Raw genomic sequence first — 20,502 nt, forward strand, 5'->3', positions numbered from 1 at the left:
AATTTCCAAACTATTTAATTTAATAGTTCTTTTCTTACAATATTTTACAATATAAATAGCAACGCGAGTTCTTCAAACTTATATATAAATTTGTTGCAACAAAGAGAGAAATCATTTTTGAGAAGGGAAAATGGAAGTCTAGCTATTTACAAGGCTTATCTCTTGTCATTGGCTGGTTACGTGGCCATTTTATACACTGTGTAATATTCAACACTCTGCCTATGTTTCTTTCTTTGCAGTCTCAATCCTAGGGATTGGTTTGCTGCAAAGTCCTGCATCTCGTCCTCTATTGGTCTCTATTTTCTGCAGCCCTCTTCAGCTCGACATATGAGGCGCAGTTAAAATATTCGCAAACTTGCTCCAAATAAACATCCAAATGTCCACAATTCTTCCATCTGTTGATTTTTTTGAAGTAAAAGAGCTGAAACCTTTATCGTGTGAGTGAGATTCATCCCGCTGAACCAATTCACCCCCTAGGCAACGCCTAAATACAATGTTCCATTTCTTATACTTCTTTTTATACCAGTTTGTTAATTAAGATCGAAATAACTCCCTGTTGAGAAAATCTAGCCTGTCTGCAAACATTTGGACAAACTCAAAACATTGTTGTATTCTAAGTTAATTCAAGTCCTGATGATGAGGAAGTAACCTTAAAACCGGTTAACGTATAGTTTGAAAGTTAAAATGGTTTATCACATCACAACCACCATTATCTTTCCGTACTTAATCGGTATACCGATCGCGGCGAAGATCATTTTTTGATGCACGAAGGTAATGAGATTAGTCTTACGCTTCAGGTGCCAGTCCAGGGACTATGAAGAATTCAAGTGTAAAACCATCTTTATAAAATAAATATATCATTTTAACCATGCCGGAATCGAGCCCAAGACTTCTTGACTACTTGACTTGGTAGGCAAACGCGCTGACCACTACACCACGAGGCCGACGTGGTTTATACAAATTCGCAAATTAATAAATTCTTTATTGCTTCACTGATCGTTTCTTTGTCTTCTTCGAATTGTAACTAGAAGTGGATAAATTTTAACCGTGCATGAAATGTAATATAAATTTACTTCATTTTAATGAATTCATAAATCAAAGCGTTAATATGTAACATGACTATGCGACTTGTAGCTTATATTGTATAAGTATGTTGTTGTGAATTAAATTATAGTCACTAAAATTATCCCAAATGTAATTCTCATGTGTAAGTATGACAACACCTGTCTTCTGTACTATTTGTCTGGTACTTTTGTCAAGCAGAGCACGATTTATTGAAGTTATAAATACCTACTTGATTCAAATGATTTAATATTCTGATAATAAGTAACATGAAATTATTGAAAATCGGACTGTTTGTATCGGGTTTGTACAAATATTCGTAAATAAGAACTGGATTTAACCCCCCTTGGATCTTCTCTACCCCCTAGAGCAGTGGTTCTTAACCGGTGCTCCGCGAAACTATAAACACCAAAATTTAATGTTGACTCATTTACTGTGCAATTTAAGTTGCAGATATAATGGCTAGATGGCAGTACCCTTGCAAAGTGAAGCTGTGTGCGCACTCCTCACAACAGCGGTCAAGTACTCTATCGAGAACCGTTGCTCGGTTACTAGCACTTCCGCCCAGGGGATTCCCCTTGCGTTATTGCGTTTATAAAGCTAATAGACAGGCCCTGTGATTAAATAATCTTTTGTGTGTTTATTTCGAAAGTGTTATGTGTATACTGTTTATAACATCAGTGCATGATTAATTAAAAAAATAAATTATTATAGTTTTCAACCTCATATTTGTGTGAGCTAGGTTTCTCGACATTGAAACACTATTTTTTCCCATTAATAAATTATACGCCGAGAGTGGATTCCTTCGTTTAGAAAATTATATTTATCTCAGTACCTGAAATATGTTTACTTGAATAGGGAATTGTTGAGTAATTATTTAAATCGTATTAGCAATAGATCCGATAGTGTACTGTCGGTTTCAGGATGCAGAATTAAGTTCGCACAGAGGCACTCCTTACATGTTGGTTCAAGATCCTTCAATCTTCTAAGGAACTACAAACCATTAAATCACTGGTACAGTTTAAAGTAGGTTTGAGTTCTTGGATTAGCATGGAAGAAACAGATAGACACCTTCTTTAAATTAAAAAAATAAATAAAATAAATGCATACTGCAAATAAATCGTGTTTTCGTAATATCAGCATACCATATTTATATAATATAAACTTTTTAATAATTAAAAAAGAAATAACGAAACGAAGAAACGCAAAAAACTTAGCAATTTGGATGAAGAAATGTGAGTAGCTATGTCAAATTTTAGAACTAATATCGCTGACATTTGTAAAAGCCGACAAGCTCAGGTGTCACATTAAATCATTTTCGCCACAAAAAGTTTCATTGAAGTATTTTTTAAATTAATGTAATTTTTAACTTGTCTGTAATAAAATAATCAGTTTTATTTTTAATAAAAGTTACCTTTGTATGTTTTTTAAATCTTTCGTTATGGTGTACCGTGAATTTTCCTTACTTTATTTATTTATTTATTTTTATTTATTAGTGTATACACGGCACAAATGCCTTTTATAAACATAATTATAAATACAATAAACTTACAGTGTTCTATTACAAAATTATGAAATAATATAATAACAATATATCTATACATATTACACAGTTGTTTTATAAATAATTTATATAATAACTTTGGAATTTTAATACTTAACATACTTAGGTAGAAAAATAATAAAAATAAAGATAACGCGGTATATTCGAAATAGCAAAAATCATAAATCATTGATTTGTTGGTATTGTTGCAATGTATATTGAATGCCCTAGGAATAATACTAACTGTCTCCCGATAAGAGCTCAGGGGTTCTCAACCGTTTTTAAAAATAAAATATAAAAAGAAACAAAATAATAACCCTTAAAAAAAATTAAATATATATATATATTTTTTTTTTAAATATGTAAAAATTTTAATTTTAAAAACTAAAAAAAAATAACTAACAGTGCTCCCTGACTCCAAAAAGGAAAACCACTACCTTAGAGAGTGATTAATTTGAAATTGTGTTTTTTTGCTTTATATAATGGCCACACTGATGATTAAACGTGATGGAGAATAAAACTGCTTCAAAAACGGAAAAAAATACTGTTTGGTTAATTAAACCTAATTAAGTGTTTTAAGGAATGCTGAAGGTCTCAAAAATGGTCTCTATGACAAATTTTATATTTAGTTACCCACGTTCGTATTTGTTTGACTTTAATTCATCAGTGTGGCCATTATATGAAGCAAATAAAAATCTCAAAATTGATCACTTTCTAGGGGGTAGAGAAGATCCAGAATACCACCTCTGGAGTAATTATGAATATGAAAATAGTAAAAAAATACAACTGTGATGGAGAATATTTTATAGAAGGGAGAATGAGAGTCTAAGCATTAAAATATATTATGCTCTGTCTTCGGCTGGTTTAAGTGGACACTTTACACACTGTGTAACATTTACGATTCTACCTATGTTTGAACATCCGCATTTCTTCAATTCTTCTATCTTTTGATGTTTGTCAAGTTTACGAGATTAAACCTTTATTGGTACGGGTGAGATTCGTTTGACTAGATTATTTCACCTACCTACTAGACTCGCGAAGCTAAAAATTATTTTTCTTTTTTTTACTGCTTCTTGGACCAGTTAGTTACTATTATTATACACTATTTTTTTTTAAATGAAAACTGTAAGGACGGAGGAAACAGTTCTTTTGAATGTCTGATTGTATATGATATAAAATTTGCTCGCACTGAACCCAGCAATGAAAACTAATGTTGCCGGGAAAGATTCACTAAATGAATTCCAAAAAAGCCACAAGTAAATAGAGTCAGTGCTTACTTTGCCAATAATTTAAAAAGTAATAATAACAATAATCGGCTGATTTATATAGCGCCATCTTTGTAAAAAATAACCTCAAAGGCGCTTTACAATTGCATACTAAAAAATTACATTCTAACTTAGCTATTCTGACATATTATATTACTTGATTTGAAATTGAGGGTATGATAAACTAAATAAGTGAGATTTTAGTAAAGATTTGAACTGACTGGGACTGTCGATGATTTGTAAGTTTAAAGGCAATTGGATCCAGGCAGAGGGGCAGTACTATTGTTGATAATAATATTTTTTACACTTTTTGAAAAGTTAGTCCGAATCTTTTTTTAGTTTGGTAGTTTATTGTATAATTTCAGTCCCTGATTTATTAGTCTCGATTATTCTTGTCTCATTTTGGAATGTTAAATACGATATTGTTCTGATATTTATTTATTTATTTCGACGGCTTGCGCCTTTGACAAAGTATAAAATAATATTGAAAAACAATTATAATGAAACAAAACACATGTACACAAGTATATAAAATATAGATTCATAAAATAATATAAAATAAATAAATAATAAAGGAAAATTAAATAAGAAGAAAATGAAATATTCTTGTATTATGTCCATGTATAGCTGACGCGCTACCGATAATTAAGCAGTTCCATCATTTTCCCTTGACCGTCCCTTCCGCTGGTTTTAAGGCAGCGGAAACGGAAGAATTAAAGCCGATTTGACTTGTAGTCCTTAAAAGAACTTTTAAATCCAGAAGAAAGCGCCGCGGTCGGGACCCGCAGAGTGAAAAGTCCAGTAGTTGAATCCAAAAGGAAGGTCTTGTACAGTAGTCGGTATCGGTGGTGTGTAGAGCGGAGAGATGATTCAAACACGAGTAGTAGAGTGAGACTGATTTAAAATGGGACCATGTGGCCGATTTATACACAGAAAATATGCACAGCCTAAACCGGCCGGCCAATAGCGGGTGTGAGTTCGCTGACTAATCGCGTCACGAGATAGATGGCGCGCTGTTTGCCCGCTCTATTTGTCTCCCTCTCGCCACTTATAAAGACCACCCCCACCGTAAACCGTGCGGGAAGCAACATATTGGACATGATTATGGAGTAGTATATTTTTTATTAAAGGGTTCTCTGCTATACCGAGGCATATAAAATATAACGAATTCTATATGCCTCGGTTATAGCAAAGACCATCCCTGAAGGTAACAAATAAAAGTCTTTATTGAGGAAGCAATATTTTGCTTACATATACCGAGGTATCTATTCTAACTAGATATTTACGGCTTTAGTAAGGGCCGCAAAGTTTTGATGACGTCTATAACACCGTGTTTATTTTTAAAAAAACAAGTTTTAGTTCTATGTCTACAATGATATCAGTAGCTAACTAATGAACAAATTTTAAAGATCCTAGTTGTAAAAGTTGATAAACATTTAATTTTTTTAAAGAGATTATTACTTTGGTTGGTGTTAGATAAAGGAGGTCATATACAAGCATCAATATTTTATTTTGCTGTCGTTGTAGTCTGTTTATGTCATTTTGGTTTCCTGTTCCCCATAGTTATTGCATATAACATATTTTTGATTTGACATAGGCTTCATGCGTAAGAATAAAACAACGCTGGTTGAAAGAGGGTTAAACAAGTCTATTAAAGTAATATACATAAATAACATTAAACTTGAGATGTCATTGGTTCGTTTCCGTAGACCATGAAATAGAAAATAATCTAATTGCGTCAAATCACAAGGTTGTAGAGGCCAATGAACAGGACTATCTCTGGAAACACATAATGTGAATTCACGTGTGATGGAACTGAACACTGATAAAGTAAATTTCCATAACTTGCAAGCGTTGTTCGAGTGTAAGGCGTTATACTAATAATTTCAGTATTGTGACAGAGCACAAATGTTAAAAAAACTCTTTAGTTTGAAAATACAGTTTTACTAATTGAAAGTTCTGTCACCCAAAAAAACACCCGTTTGAAAAAACAACGTCAGCATTTGGATGCGCTTGCTTAAAATTGTCTGAAAGGGACGAGTCTTAATAGGTGCAGTAGATTGTGAAAATTCATCGATTTTCTAATTTAAGAACTTCTTTGCCGCGTTCCAGCCTGTTTCCCGAAATTCGGGTATACGTACATATAGAAAAAAGGCTGAAGTATTTTACAATATTTTCTGATGTTCCGTAACATCCCGCTGTATCGTGTGCTCCTGTGATTACCTAACTATTCTAATGCTTAAATGAATTAATTTACAAAGTAATTGCTCTTTTATTAATTTATTCATAATTCCCTTTGCGTACCGTGGTAAGATTATATCAATATTATGTTTTACAAAACAAAAGTCACTTTCTAGGGAAGTGAACAGGTTTGGATTTTGTCTAAGGGAAGAGACCATTGTAAGAAACTGCTGCGAAACATAGCATAGATTTGTATATTGTTAATCGTGTTGTCCAGGTGTTGATTAAAATTAATGTTTATGTAATAATTGTTATTTTTGTATTCTCGAATAATATGTGTGTTTCCACTTTTCATTTTGTTGTATCCCAACTCAACACATGCCTCTTGGCCTCTTGGAGTTACTCTATTATTATTTTGTATTACAATATGTATCTTTGTATAAATAAATCCAGTCTTGTGACTTTTCACATGTTCAAACCATTATTTCAGGCCATTTTGGAACCGGAACCTCTTACATGGTAGTCGAACACGCTGAATCGATTTTTGCACAAAACCTGAAATAAAAATTGTATTTCTGTGTTCAGGCGAATGAACTAGAATCCATGATCAGTGTTTTCGACTCAATAGCTTAGGTAAAAATTCAAAATAAAATCGAGCAAAGATAAGTCCGCTTCGTAAAGCAGCAGTTGGAGCGATCGCCTACCATGTTTGAGGTCTCGGGTTGAATTCCTGGTTTTGGTAACTGAAGTGTAATTCTGCACCTTACCTTTATGTAATAAATTATCGAGATACGCTGCATTTGGTTAATCGGTGCATGGTTCTCTAAACCACCGCAGAGGAGTTGGAATATGATGGTTAAAAATGAATTGATGTAAGACCAACTAATCCTATTTTTTTTGTTGTATTTTATCTTTTTGCTCTAGATTAACGAGATTATTGTCTTAAAAATTAAATTACCTGGTACTTTCAATATATAAGGGGCGGGGCCTCTTCAGACTAAAAGATATTGATAATAATTTATCTACTCGTAGTTATGCTGAATAGTGCGGAGCTAATTTCACCATTCAAATAATATGGATTTGATGAAAAAAAATGTATATAGTTGTAATATTGTATTTTAATTTGTTATTAATGATAAATAAATACACATTTTCTGTATTTTTTTGTATTTATTTATTTTATGAAAAGCTATAATTAAGTAAGGCTCTTATTATAATTGAACATTTAATTTAACACTACAACAGGTCAGAAGGCCCAATTACAGAGGTGAATTACAGCATGGAACACCCAGGCTTGATGAAATTCTCATTTATAATTTTTGTTTTCTCACCGGAAATCAAACCCGGAGCCTTTCGTGCGTAAGTGCGGCGTTTTAGTCACTACACAACAGAGGCTGTTATTTTTAATAACAATATAGTAGTTTTTTTAAAATATTTTTTTTATATAGGAGTTGCTTTATTATTTACCTTGTTTATAATATACAAGGTTTATATTTCAAAAGTGGATTTTTCTGCAATTAAATTTCTTTAAATTTATCTAAACTGTTGGGATCAGGAACAATATAGTAGTAAATCATGTATGAAAAGTGAAAAAAAAATGTTCCGGAATAAAAAAAAATAGTGCGTAAATTAAACAGAATGCACAATAATGCAACAAATGGTAAAGAAAAAAAACAATGAAAAGACACAACTAAAAAATAATAATGGTCTTATGGTGGTCTCAATGTTTGTATCCAATGCGTGAACGTGAACAGGATGAGTAGATCCACTCTGAAGTGGCTTGGAGTAGAGTATAATTGAACATAGTTATTCAAAAAGCAGCCAGTCCACAATTTTGAAAAAATGAGATATTGGTATTATCGGGGGCAGTAAGGTCAATTCTATGTTCTACTAAAAACAGCCAGACCATTTTCAAACAAAAACTGTATTAATCGCCTTCTGAAAATGATGTCGATCACAAAAACGGCATTTCTCAATTTGCATAAAAACACCCACAGCACTAGCAACATCTTAAGTTACTTGAAAAATCATTAAAGCTGGTCAAATACACAATTAGATTCTTGTTTGTAATATATAAAAAAATATGTATTCATTGTTCATCATTTGTCAGAGTCAAAAACATTCAAAATGTTGTGTAGATTGGATTAGTTACCCTTTTCACAAAAGTGCTATTATCTCAGTTTCACTTTTCTATGGCTGGCTGCTTTCTGCTACGTTTCATAACTACGTTGAATTATTTGAACTTCTAAGGCGTTTCCATAGGCTCTAGGTTCGTTGATGAAGTAGGGCAGCGAAGGAGTTCACCAGTATTAAAAGTGTTGAAATAATTAAAAATCCTTTTTTTTTCAGAGGAGGATGGGATGGAGTTGGAGGCGCTATACCGGCGTTACTGTGTTCGCCTCAAACATGCCCTATTCGTATCAGCACTTTGTGTTGCGATGGTTACAACTTTTGCAGTTCTCGTCACCCTGTGTGTTCTGCATTCTCATGTGAGTAAAAAATACATTTAAAAAAATAAAAATATTCATAAATTTCATAAAAAGTACAAGTTTTTGTAAAATTCTAAACATATCTACTTTTACACATCTAGTAAATGTTATTTATTAATTTATTTATTTTAAAGAAACAAACAGTCGACAATGATATAATAAAATTGAAAAAAATACGGTTTAAAGACAGACCAGCAAAGTTTCTAAATAAAAATCATACATATTATTCAATTGTGTTACAACAAAAGGATGTGTTTTATGTGTATTTGTATGAGAGTAAGTGTAGATGTGTGTTTATGTGTATTAGTGTGGAAGTAAGTGTTCAGGAGTGTGCATCATTAAATAGTAAGTGGAATCGTATCGCAGCCAGAATTAATAAGTCTTAATTTAATTTTTAATAAATTAAGGGGTATGTAAAATAAATCAATAGATGAAAAAAACATTAAAGTTAGAGCAAAATCGATAGAGGAAAGAGTGTTGTGCATAGTTAGGGCTACAGACTGGCAGATAGAATAAATACTTATTTCTTGTCACGCGAAAGGGGACATTAAGATTAATTTTGGAGAGTAGGTTAAAAGAGTCTACTTTATTATTTGATAATTTATGTAAATAGCATAATTCAGATACAGTGCGTCTATTTTCAAGGGTAAAAATCTATTTTGTTTGGCAGATTGGCTGTACTAAGTCACTGTAACTCTCCAAAAAAAGAGACTTACTCTTGACTTACACTGTTTTAGTTGTTTATTTACAAGAGTTTATATAATTTTAAATAACGAGTACACGAAAGAAAAAAAAAACATAGAATATATACAGAAAAAAACATAAAACAATTATACATTCATACTAATTAAAATTTAATGTTGTTTTTACACGAGTTCAAAAAATTTCTTTAGATTAACTTTAAATGTATTTATTGATATATTAATTTTAATAGTTTTTAGTTCATTAGGTAGATTATTATAATTTTTTACACCTTTGAAGACAAAGCTATTTTGAACATGACTTGTATGGAATTTAGGAATTTTAATATTATGTTGGTATCTGATTGACTTATTCACTTCAAATTCTTTTATTTTTTCTTCTTTATATATTTGTATAGTAGAATTTATTTATAACATAAATTCGTATTCAAAATAGTCAGATGCTAATTTGTTTCTACCTCTTCTTCTTCTCGTGGCGCCATTCGGCGGTGGAGGTTGTATCATCGTGAAATATTCATTTTGTCCGCAGCCGCTCTAAATAAATTATATTGAGCTACAGAGGAACCGCTCTCGTAAGTTTGGAAATTTGGCTTAACCCCTTGAGGCCCGAGACAAACCTAGCTACCAGAAAACGGAATTTTTCTTTATAAATCATAGGGGTGGTCAAATTAAACCGAAGCAATAAAAAATATTTTTTTTCGTTTTTTTTTTGTTGTTCACAAAGTTACTTATTTATTTTATAATTACCATTGTACATATATTTATTAAGGACAGATACACAGTTTATAGCGACACAATCAAGAACGACCCATGCCTGTGAACTTGCCCCGACTCGCCAGAAAATCCGTGTTGAGTCGAGGCACTTGTAATGCATTCATAAACATTCATACATACATATACGAGTATATTCGCATATACATATTCATATTATATTCTATACACACATATTACATAATGATCGGCATATATTATCGTATTTCTGTATTAAATTAATAACTTTAAACATAAATAAATATATAAGCTAATTTAATAATTAATTATCTTACAGCTAACTGGGTTGTGGACTCGTGTCAGTATTGTGAACTCATGGTCTAAAGGTCCCAGGTTCAGATCCCACTCTAACTCAACTCGATTTCCATTTTTCTAGCACAAGTTATTTACGACTTTTAGGAAATGGTCTAAAAATTTAAATATTTGAGTAAATAATAAGAGCTATAGTATTTTTCTTTTACTTTAATTTTTTTTCTTCATATTTAATTTAACTTTCTCACTAAAACAATTTCTTTAAAAAACATTGTTTTTAAACACAAAAAGGTTGCAAAACTAGACGCCATTTTGAGTAATTCAAATATAATCAGTAAAATTTTCCGAAAAAATTCCATGTTCTGCTGTTGCAGTAAAAAAACATAGCAGAGAGTTGTTTAAAAGTATTTTCAGTGTATAAAAATCATTAACAGTTTTAAAAAAAAAAAAATTCTACATATGTGTACTCTGGGACACTAGAGGTTAAAAGTCGATATTTTTTGAGATCTCCATCTAAGATATAGCAAATATTATGCTATCTCCCAGAATTTAAAAAACGGCGATCGTAACTCGCAATATACATGCAATATTTATGTGAAAAAGGAAATGTAAGGAAGAATTACCTCCAAAGCATTGAGCATGTTAGGTTTCATAATTCGAATGAGTAAACACTTTGATAATCCAAAGGCCCTAATTTTATTATATTATACGTTTGTCAGAAGCCAATTGGAATACGCATCTCAGATATGGAATCCCCAGTATGCCATATACATAACAAGAATAGAAAATATTAAAAACAAATTTATAAAGTACCTAAAATACAAAACCGTTATTTATTACGTATCAACTCTCACTGCCTCCACCTACTATGGAATCACTTCTTTACAATACCGCAGAGTGTGTGCGGACCAACTACTGCTTCACAAAATTATGACAGGAATAGTTGAATGTACAGAACTACTTAGTTTAATAACAATACATGTGCCAGCCAGGACTTGTAGACGGTTCCACTTGTTTCATGTACCAATAAGTAAAACATTGTGTGTTAAAAATGCTTTCAATACAAAATTTAAAAATATCGATTACGCAGAGTGACCATTACTATGGAACAACGTATACTGGGTTTATATTGAAAGATTTTTTGATTATTGTTCAAAGTAAAATTATTTTTTGCTTTCTTAAAATAAAATATTTTCATATTATTTGCTTTTAATCCTTTATTATTTAATTCCTGTATCTTTACTGAAGTTATGATTAAAATTGATTACGTGATTTGCGAATTCTTTGAATATTGCTAATATTACATATAGTATTAAATTCGTTTGTGGTAAATAATTACTTAGTGTTTTATTTAAAATAAATTAAAAAAGGTTTTTCCACAAAGTAAATGCTAAAAAAATAAATATAACAGGTAGGTGCCTATCTTGTAAATAATATTTAAGCTGTGTCACTTTTTTCTAAAGTATTTTTAATACCCACCTTGATTCTATAAATACGATTGAAGTGAAGAAAGAGTGAATGTAATACACTCAATTGTTAGTCACATGTTTTTTCCAGATATTACTTTTCGCAATAAATACGCACTCGTACGATTCTCATTTTTCTCTATGTAGCTCGTAAATATGAAGATATTTTTATGCCAAACTGTGCATTGTGAATAGTATCCAAAATTAGGTTTAGATATTTGATTTCGGCATTTTAAACTCTGAAACGCAGTGGGTCAAATATAGCACGAACGACGGAATGTAAATTTGTAAATTTGTGGAATAGTAAATTTGGTACGAAGTTCAAAAGGAGTAATCAAAGATGAAGTTTGTATCAAGTTCGTTCGTTTTTTATGTACCTATTATCTGGAGATTCGTAATTTGATTGTAGGGTTGTGACTGGGTTGTGGGTTGAAAACTCTTTCGACCAAATCCGAGAGATAGAATAAAAAACAGCTGAAATCAAATAAAAAATTTATAGTTATTTTGTCAACAATTTTTCTCGTACGTAAATATACGTGTATCGCGTGGTCAATAATAATTGTTGTTTGAGTTGGTTTTCACAGAACCACAGAAAAAAATGATTTTCATAATTATATTATTTACATATTATGTACTCATATGTTGGTAAAACTTAATTAACTTTTTTTGAAAATTACCTATAAAATAAATCACAGGTCACCCGGGCAAAAGTAAATTTACTACGCCATAAATCGCGCTAAGTTGCGGGATTTGCAAATGCGAATGCGTTTTTTTTAAATATATTTTTTTCTACATTTATATACAGAATTTTATTTTCTTTTTATAAAATTTACAAACAAAGTCCATTTTACAGACAAATTATTACGAATAGCATTATATAAAGAAACATAAAACTAGAAACGCAACAATAAAAAGAAAGTGCTAAGAGAAATAAGGATACTGGACAAACTTTACGGGATCCAGGTTGATTATAGATATAACGAATTCACAGAGAATTATTCATTTTTAAATATAAAATAGTTTAATTTGCAATAAAACATATTCTCATCCTGATTTTCGTTAGCAAGTTAGATAATTCTGGGTAAAGTTTCCTGGAAACCATAGTTAGTCTTATGATGATCAAGTAAAAGAATTTCGTTATTTCTGATTCTACATGAAAGAAAATTTAGAGGTATTTGCTGAAAAATTGTTGGAACATCACATAAACCATTTAGTATATTAAAAATGCAAATTAAATAAATAAAAAAAAAGGTTACCCCCTTTGTTTCGCTCGCCACAAATTCACGAAATATCTGTAACAAAAAGTAATCACCATACAGCAATATATTCCAGGAGATTTCGTCTGCATTCCGCGAGTCGGGAGATTAAAAAACATATTAGCCTATTTCTGGGGGAATCCCGGAATTACTGGGAGAGTCGGTAATCCTAGTTGTGATTCGTCGTAAGACGATACGTTCGAAATAAATCGCAAAACAAAAATTTTATCTAATAAGATTTAATGTAATAGGGACATATCACATACTACGAATATCGATAAAAATATGTGAATTGGATTGAGAAAAATAAATCGTTTTTTCAAATTCAAATGTATATTGTGGAGAAATGTTTTCATACATAACTTTATAAAATGTATGTCCCTAGAAAAACGCGACATGTTCGGATTGATGATTGTGACGTCAAAATTTGTGACGCTGTTCCATACAAATTTAAACGGTTACAAATAAATTTCATAAATAACATGAATCGTGACGTATAAGGGGCGTGGCCAATACAATGACCGTTTTCGTGGAAATCCAAAATTATAAATTTAAAAATACTTTTTATACTACTAATAAGTAGTAAAAAATATTTTTTTACTAGACAGTATTTCATAGATCCCTATTACTGAAAAATTATTTAAAAAAAACCGTGATATATCCCTTTGATTGATATTGACTATTCGGCAACTTAAAATCACTTCTAGGACTGGTTAAATCTGATAATTTCACGTCCGCTCCTTAGATGGAGCATATGATATCCACAAAATCTGTCTTTCTGTCCATGGCCAGCTCCCGTTAGTCCAATTTAAGTTTTGAAAGAAATATTAATATTTGAATTTTCTACCCAGTTTTTGTTGAATGAAAATAACCGCGTTAGGAAATTGGAAAACAAGTTGTGGTAGAAGGGGACTTAAACCTAGGATCTCTTGATCTAGAGTCCACGACATTACCATAGGAAGCCCCTTTCAAATATAATTATTTGTATTTTCAATGACAGTATTTTTAATAAGCTGAGCTCTTACATTTTAAACAGTTTACTCTTTGGTAATTCAATTTATTTGATAAGCATTTGATTACATTAACTTTACAGGGACCTTGACAGCTGAAGTCTCCTTTTAATAAAGATTATTGTTTTATTTGTTTCTTTATGTTATTATGAAAGTTTGAAAGTTTCGTCTTTACAGTTTTGTGTTCAAGATTGTACATTTACATAATTGCCTAACAATGGAAGGATGGGGGAGAAGCGGACACAATGGCAAATGACCCAAAAATGAAGAAACGATTCCCACAGCGGAGGAATAAACTAAATTATCAAACTTTTTACTCCCCGAGGGGGCAATGAAGGATGGTAATCCTCTGGAACTCATAACTTTATTGAATATTTGAATACAGATATATCTATATTGATAGACACGAAGACATTCGTAGAAAATAAAATAAAAAGTTTACGATTTACAAGTCTCGAGACTTTTCATTGGCTGGCTTCACATTTTGCACTGTAATTTTTACCATTCTGCCTGCGTTCGGACATAAACTTTGGTTCAATTTTCACAAAAAAATGTCTTTCGATTTTTGTCTTTTTTTTTGTGTAAGTTAAACCAATAGACAGATCATTGCCCTTGACGTTTATATGATTTTCAGGTCTGTGGAACGATAGATTTCGCCTTCGATTTTCATTGAAATATTGACTCTGTTTGGCTGGGTCTTAATATTAATACAAAAAAACCCAAATTATGTGCAACAAATCCTGTCATCACCCTAATCATCATCTCTATAATAATTGGGATAGGATCGAGAAAGTTGACAGTTTTAAATATGTACTTGGGAGCTTTCGTAACGAGAATGGTAGCGCGTTCAAACAGCTCGTAAACCGCCTACGAATTGCTGGAGCAACTTTTGACATGGTGTTTGCGGTCTGGAACTCTAGTCACTCAAAACAAAATGCCGATAATTCAACTATTGTATAATGCTAGTACTCTTATACGAGTGCCAATCCTGGCAACTTACCAAAACTCAAAAGTCAAGTTTCTCAGTTTAAATAGTAAGTGCTTGAGGAGAGTATTGGGTATAAGGTGGTTCAGTTTCATTACCATCATTGAAGTCCGAGAAATAAGGCAGTATCTAGCTATAACGAGCATTTCTTGGGTGCGGCGGTGGATCAGACTCGGTCCCTTGCTGTTACTTAACCTCTCCTTCACACCTGCGGGCTCTCGCCGTCTTGAAAGGCCGTCGATGACAATATTTTGGCTTCATCGGCAGAACTAAGGGACGTGGGAGGGGGCGAGAGTGCTGGCTAGCGAAAGGGATGAGCTGCAGGCGTATCGTTCATAATATGCTCCACTTAGGAGCAAACGTGGAGAAGGGAAAAATTCAAAAATTAAATTACTGTCTGTATTATTTTACTTATTTGTTTAACTTTTTGAACATTCATATTTGTACATGGGCGCATTGTGAATTTTTAATTTCTACCTCTACTACTACTACTACTACCATCACGCCGTTTCCCCGTAGGGGTAGGCAGAGAGAATGGACCGCCACACACGTCTATCCTGGCATACAATCCTAGCCTCTTCCACATTCATACATCTTGTCATACATGCCCTTCGGTTCTGTCTGCTTTTCACATGACCAGACTTAAGATTTTGGTTTATCTGATCATGCCACGTCTTCTTTGGTCGTCCTCGTCTAACGTTGCCGTTCATTTTCGCCATATAAACTTGTTTTACCATTCTTTCGTCGTCCATTCGTTCTACGTGACCAAACCATCTAAGAGACCCTTTCTTAATCTTATCAATTATACTTGTCTCAGATTTACACTCTCGCCTGATTTCATTATTCGTAACCCTGTCATACATTGATTTCCCACACATTCGTCTAAGAGATCGCATTTCAACCGTGTTCACTCGGCTTTCATCCTTCCTCTGCCCTACCAACCTGTCAATAAAATAAATGGTCCTTTTTTCATAGTTTCAATCCACATGCGAAAAAAAAAAAACAATATGTGTATATCATCATCGTCATAATTCCCCTTTTGAACCTAATGGTGCATAGGGCACCGCATCGGTACACCAATCGCAGTGGGTCTTGATCATTTTTGTTGCATGAAGGTAAGATGATCAGTTTTATTCAAGTACCAGTCTAGGGATTATTAAATATTTTGGTGTAAAAATACCCTTGTATATATATTTCATGTCAACCATGCCTGGAATCGTACAAAAATAACTTTATATCGTCAATAATATGTGTACATAAATAACTTTATATCGTTACTAGTATATTAGGGGAGATATTTTTTCAGGTACGAATTAAACAAGGTGCTGTAAAAACAAACACCTTTGGTCATGGATGGGAGATGATTCCACAGTTCAACCGTATGTCCTTCGTATATTTTACCCAATCGATGCGCACGTTCTTATTAATTTCATGTTTTTCTCCGACCCTTAGATAAAATGTTCTTTTAATAATAAAAAACATCTTGTAGCCGAAGGGCAAGAGAAAAATAGGTTGTAATAATATTCATTGTTTGATTTGATTACAGATAATTTCCAAAACCGTTTTCAGAATTATAATGTAACATAATTTTACAACCGCTTGATATTCCGACAGAACCCACAAAATGTTTATTATTGGAATAAATTTAGATGTTAACTCAAATAATAATGATGGATTTAAAAGCTGATATTATTTGAATTCTTGAGAATGAATTAAGAGTGGGTTGTTGAAAAAATTTAAGTGTTTTTACTGCCGTAAACCATTGAGTATGCGGTAATCTACGATATAATAGAAATTATTATTTGGTAAGGCACTGAATACTTTTTAAATAAAGCGAAAAATTGGCAAGTAATGTAACAACACAATATTTATAAAAATTGATATACCTACTACAACTAAGAACATTAAAAAAAGGAAATACGGAAGACTAGATATTCACTGGGTTTATGATTCGTGATTTACTAGTTTAAATGATCATGTCTTTATTTACGGACTTACTAAGTCCATTTAACATCAGTATGTACAGTTTTTAAATAATATATATACAGGTACAATTAAAATAAAATTAGATTAAAGCTAGGACAAAAAATAAAGATTAATAACTACCTCAAGACGAGATCTGGTCTATTTTAGTGATTGTTTAAATCTAGAAAGAATCTACATCATAATTATGCATACTAAAAAAGTCCCGATCTTGTCTCGAGTTAACAATGCGAGACGATAACTTTCAAAGGGCGTAATTTTTTATTTCTATTTATTCGAGATATCAACAGATATATAATAAATATAACAAATAAAATGTACAGAGAATAAAACCAATGACAGATATCCACAGAAATACATGAAATACTCGTACAGTACATGTTAGTGTGTTTGTGGGAGTGTAAGTGTGTGAAAGAGTAGGTAAGTGGGTGTTATAATGAACGGAGGGTGGACATGTGTGTAAATATTATTGCACAAGTGTCAAAAATGTATTAAATATTAATAATGAGATATAAAATAAGATTTTATTACAGAAACTACGAAGTATAAGACAAAAATGTGTGTTTTAAAACGCGCATTTTAAATGGTAATTTTATACAATCAAACGGATCAATAAGGGGAAATTTCAAATTATACTCACGAGTTAAACATATAAATGGATAGTTCTGGGCATAGTTCGTACGAACTGCTGGCACATGAAATAAAGAGCTCGACGTGTGACGGGTGCGGTAGCCAGGGACATTTAATGATAACTCCGAAGGACCCCCATGTTTAATAGTAGACGGCGGTCTTCTAAACTAAGCAAGTGCTGCTTTTTGCAGGAAGACATATAATTTAGATCGGTATACCTGCATCTTCAGTTAAAATGTCTAAGAAATGTCCATTGAATTTTCTCGAACCATTCTTTATGTGTGACATATTGAGGAGACCAAACAGAAGAGGCATACTCGAGTAAACTGCGAACATATGTAAAGTAGACCATTTTAATACACGCGATATCTTTGAATACTTGACATGTACGAAGTACAAAGCCCATGTTTGTCATCGAAGTGATTTTCAAATGTAAGTTTGCTATCAAGAATAACACCCAGATCGCTTACGGTATTAACTCTCTGAACAGGTTGGTTTTCTAATATATACTGATATGTGATGGGATGTCGATCGCGCAATCACTCGCAATCACTATTCTACCGAGTAGGTGAAACCATTTGGATGAATTTTATCCACATCAATGAATATTTCAGCTATTTTAATTGAGAAAAATTAACACGTGGAAAAACGAAAGATATTCAGATGTTCAACTTTTTAACCATCTTTCATTAGTGACACTAAGATGCTTATAATTTCATGCACAAAATCTCCAACTCAGAACAGGTTGAAGCTGAATGATGATGAATGGAGATTAAACTAACTCGAGGACACTCCATAAAATTTTTAAAATGCTCTCATGTTATTTAAATTCCCTAGGAATAAATATATATACGCACATAAAATAAATTTAAAAATAAAAATAAAAAACGTGAAAAAAATGGTGACACGATGACACATTGAGTCAAAGTTATCAACTAAATCTGCCAATGATGGGATATAAGCATCGTAAATGCCTAGACTTTTATAAGCATTGTTCTCTGTTTCTGTTGTTGTATCTATCAATTTTAGAAGAGTCCTCAGTGGTTTAAATCTGTTGCTTTTCTAGGGAAATTTTAACATGCTCAAAAAAATGTTGATTCTATTGATAATGGCTAATGCGTTATGAATTTGTATTCGGACAAAGAGATTTCGAGTATTATTCAATTAAAATCTATAACCTACTTCCACTATCTATTAAAACAATTAGTAACGAGAAAATGTTTAAAAAGGCTATAAAAAAAGTAAAACGGATTGTCTCATTCGCCCAAACCAATATTGAATCAATTGCTAGACAAGTGTATAGCTTATGTTAGGTTTTTGTTATTTCATTGTGCGTTTAGTAATGTAAATAATAAAGATGTACATAAATTAATTATAAACATATATATGTAGTATTTAAAACTGTCTAAAGATTTTGTTAATTATTTCTGTTTATTAAGTTAGTTTTCTTTGTTTATTCTCAAATGCAAAAATATTTAAAAAAAAGTATATTGTTAAGTGGCTTCGGCACGGGCACCAGTGAGGTAACATTATTTTAATTATTAATTCTACTTTGTTATACAAAAAATATGAATAAATAAAAATCGATTAGATATGTACATCACTATTAGATTTAGCTGCCACTTAACCTCAATTTATTCTTCGTAACTAGAACCAGAATTTGTGAAGAGCACAACGTGGTAATAAGTTAATAACTGCCGAAACAAAACGGGTTTACTGTAACCCTGGGCAGAAATTAATTAAGTGGTTTACTAATCATGCTCAGCTTGTAAAAGCTTTGATAATTGTATGCATAAACAAGTGAATTTCAGTGCTGGTTTGGAAATAAAATTAAGTAGCAAGGCAAAACCACAGCTACATATTGCTGATGAGGATGGAAAACATTACATAGTTTTCTTTTTCGTGTCAGTATAACAGCCATATAATTTAATTTATATGGGTGTTGCAGTGTTATTGACTTTGTTTATAATCTATAAAATGCATATTTTAGAAGTAGGTTTTTCCTGGCAGAAAAGCAGCCTTTCTTTCGAAGGTTGTTTATATAACAATTTTAAATATACATTTATCGAAGTAAAGTGATGGAGTTTGGGTTTCAAAATTGGTTTAGCTGAATGACAAAACACAGTGTACTTACTACCTACCTCCACTATCAATTTTTCATAGCCTTTTGAAACATGTTCTTGTTAATTATTGTTTTAATGGACAGGGGAAGCAGGTTATAGATTTAAATTGCTTTATAACCATTATTTTAGTGCGATAATTGCAAAAGTCAGGCATTTTAATAAATTTAACAAAAATATGTTTATCAGGCATTTATCAAAATAGTGTCTCGGCTTTATTTTAAATCTAGAAATGCCATGTTGTCAAAAACGAAAGAGGTATTGAGATTCATTGCATGAAAAAAAATTGTATTATACATGTAATTTAAACATAAATACATTTTACTTAAAAATATGCCAATGTTGACTTGGGTATTTTTATACTCGTACTAAAAACATTGCAAAAAAAACCCCTGTTACCGAAACCGCTGTCTAGTCCCTTAACTAGTATTGCAGGTTCATGGATCAAGGACCACGGATCACGGTCTAAGTCACAACTAAGACGCTACCTTTTGAAAGAGCATATTTTTGGAATATTTACTATTTTGATCAAATAAAACACGAATTTTTTAGAGGAATCAATTATTTACTCAACTTTCAATGAAGATGTTCTGTAAATTGCAGTACGACTTAAACACTGCTACGCCATCATCATCATTATTCCCTCTCCGCACCTAGTGGCGCATAGGGCACTACATTGGTACACAAATCCCAGCGTATCTTGATAGTTTCTTGTTACATGAAGGTTAGATGAACTGTCTTACGCTTCACTGCTACTAGGACCAGCTTAAATATTACATATTTAATTT

General features: G+C 32.0%; 1 protein-coding gene across 1 annotated transcript in view; it reads left to right on the forward strand.

The window, feature by feature from the left end:
- LOC148284319 (adenylate cyclase type 2-like) overlaps window positions 1–20,502 on the forward strand; it is a gene marked incomplete at its 3' end in the record, with an annotated part of 131,141 nt that overhangs the window by 65,063 nt on the left and 45,576 nt on the right. The window contains exon 2 of the mRNA XM_088241727.1: window positions 8,401–8,540. Within this exon, the coding sequence (XP_088097853.1) occupies window positions 8,401–8,540 (140 nt within the window). The remainder of the gene's footprint in view (window positions 1–8,400; window positions 8,541–20,502) is intronic.

Source organism: Micrasema longulum, unplaced genomic scaffold, assembly GCF_059751315.1.
Source record: "Micrasema longulum isolate JH-2025_06_02 unplaced genomic scaffold, ASM5975131v1 h1tg000132l, whole genome shotgun sequence".
Classification (NCBI taxonomy): Eukaryota; Metazoa; Arthropoda; class Insecta; order Trichoptera; family Brachycentridae; genus Micrasema; species Micrasema longulum.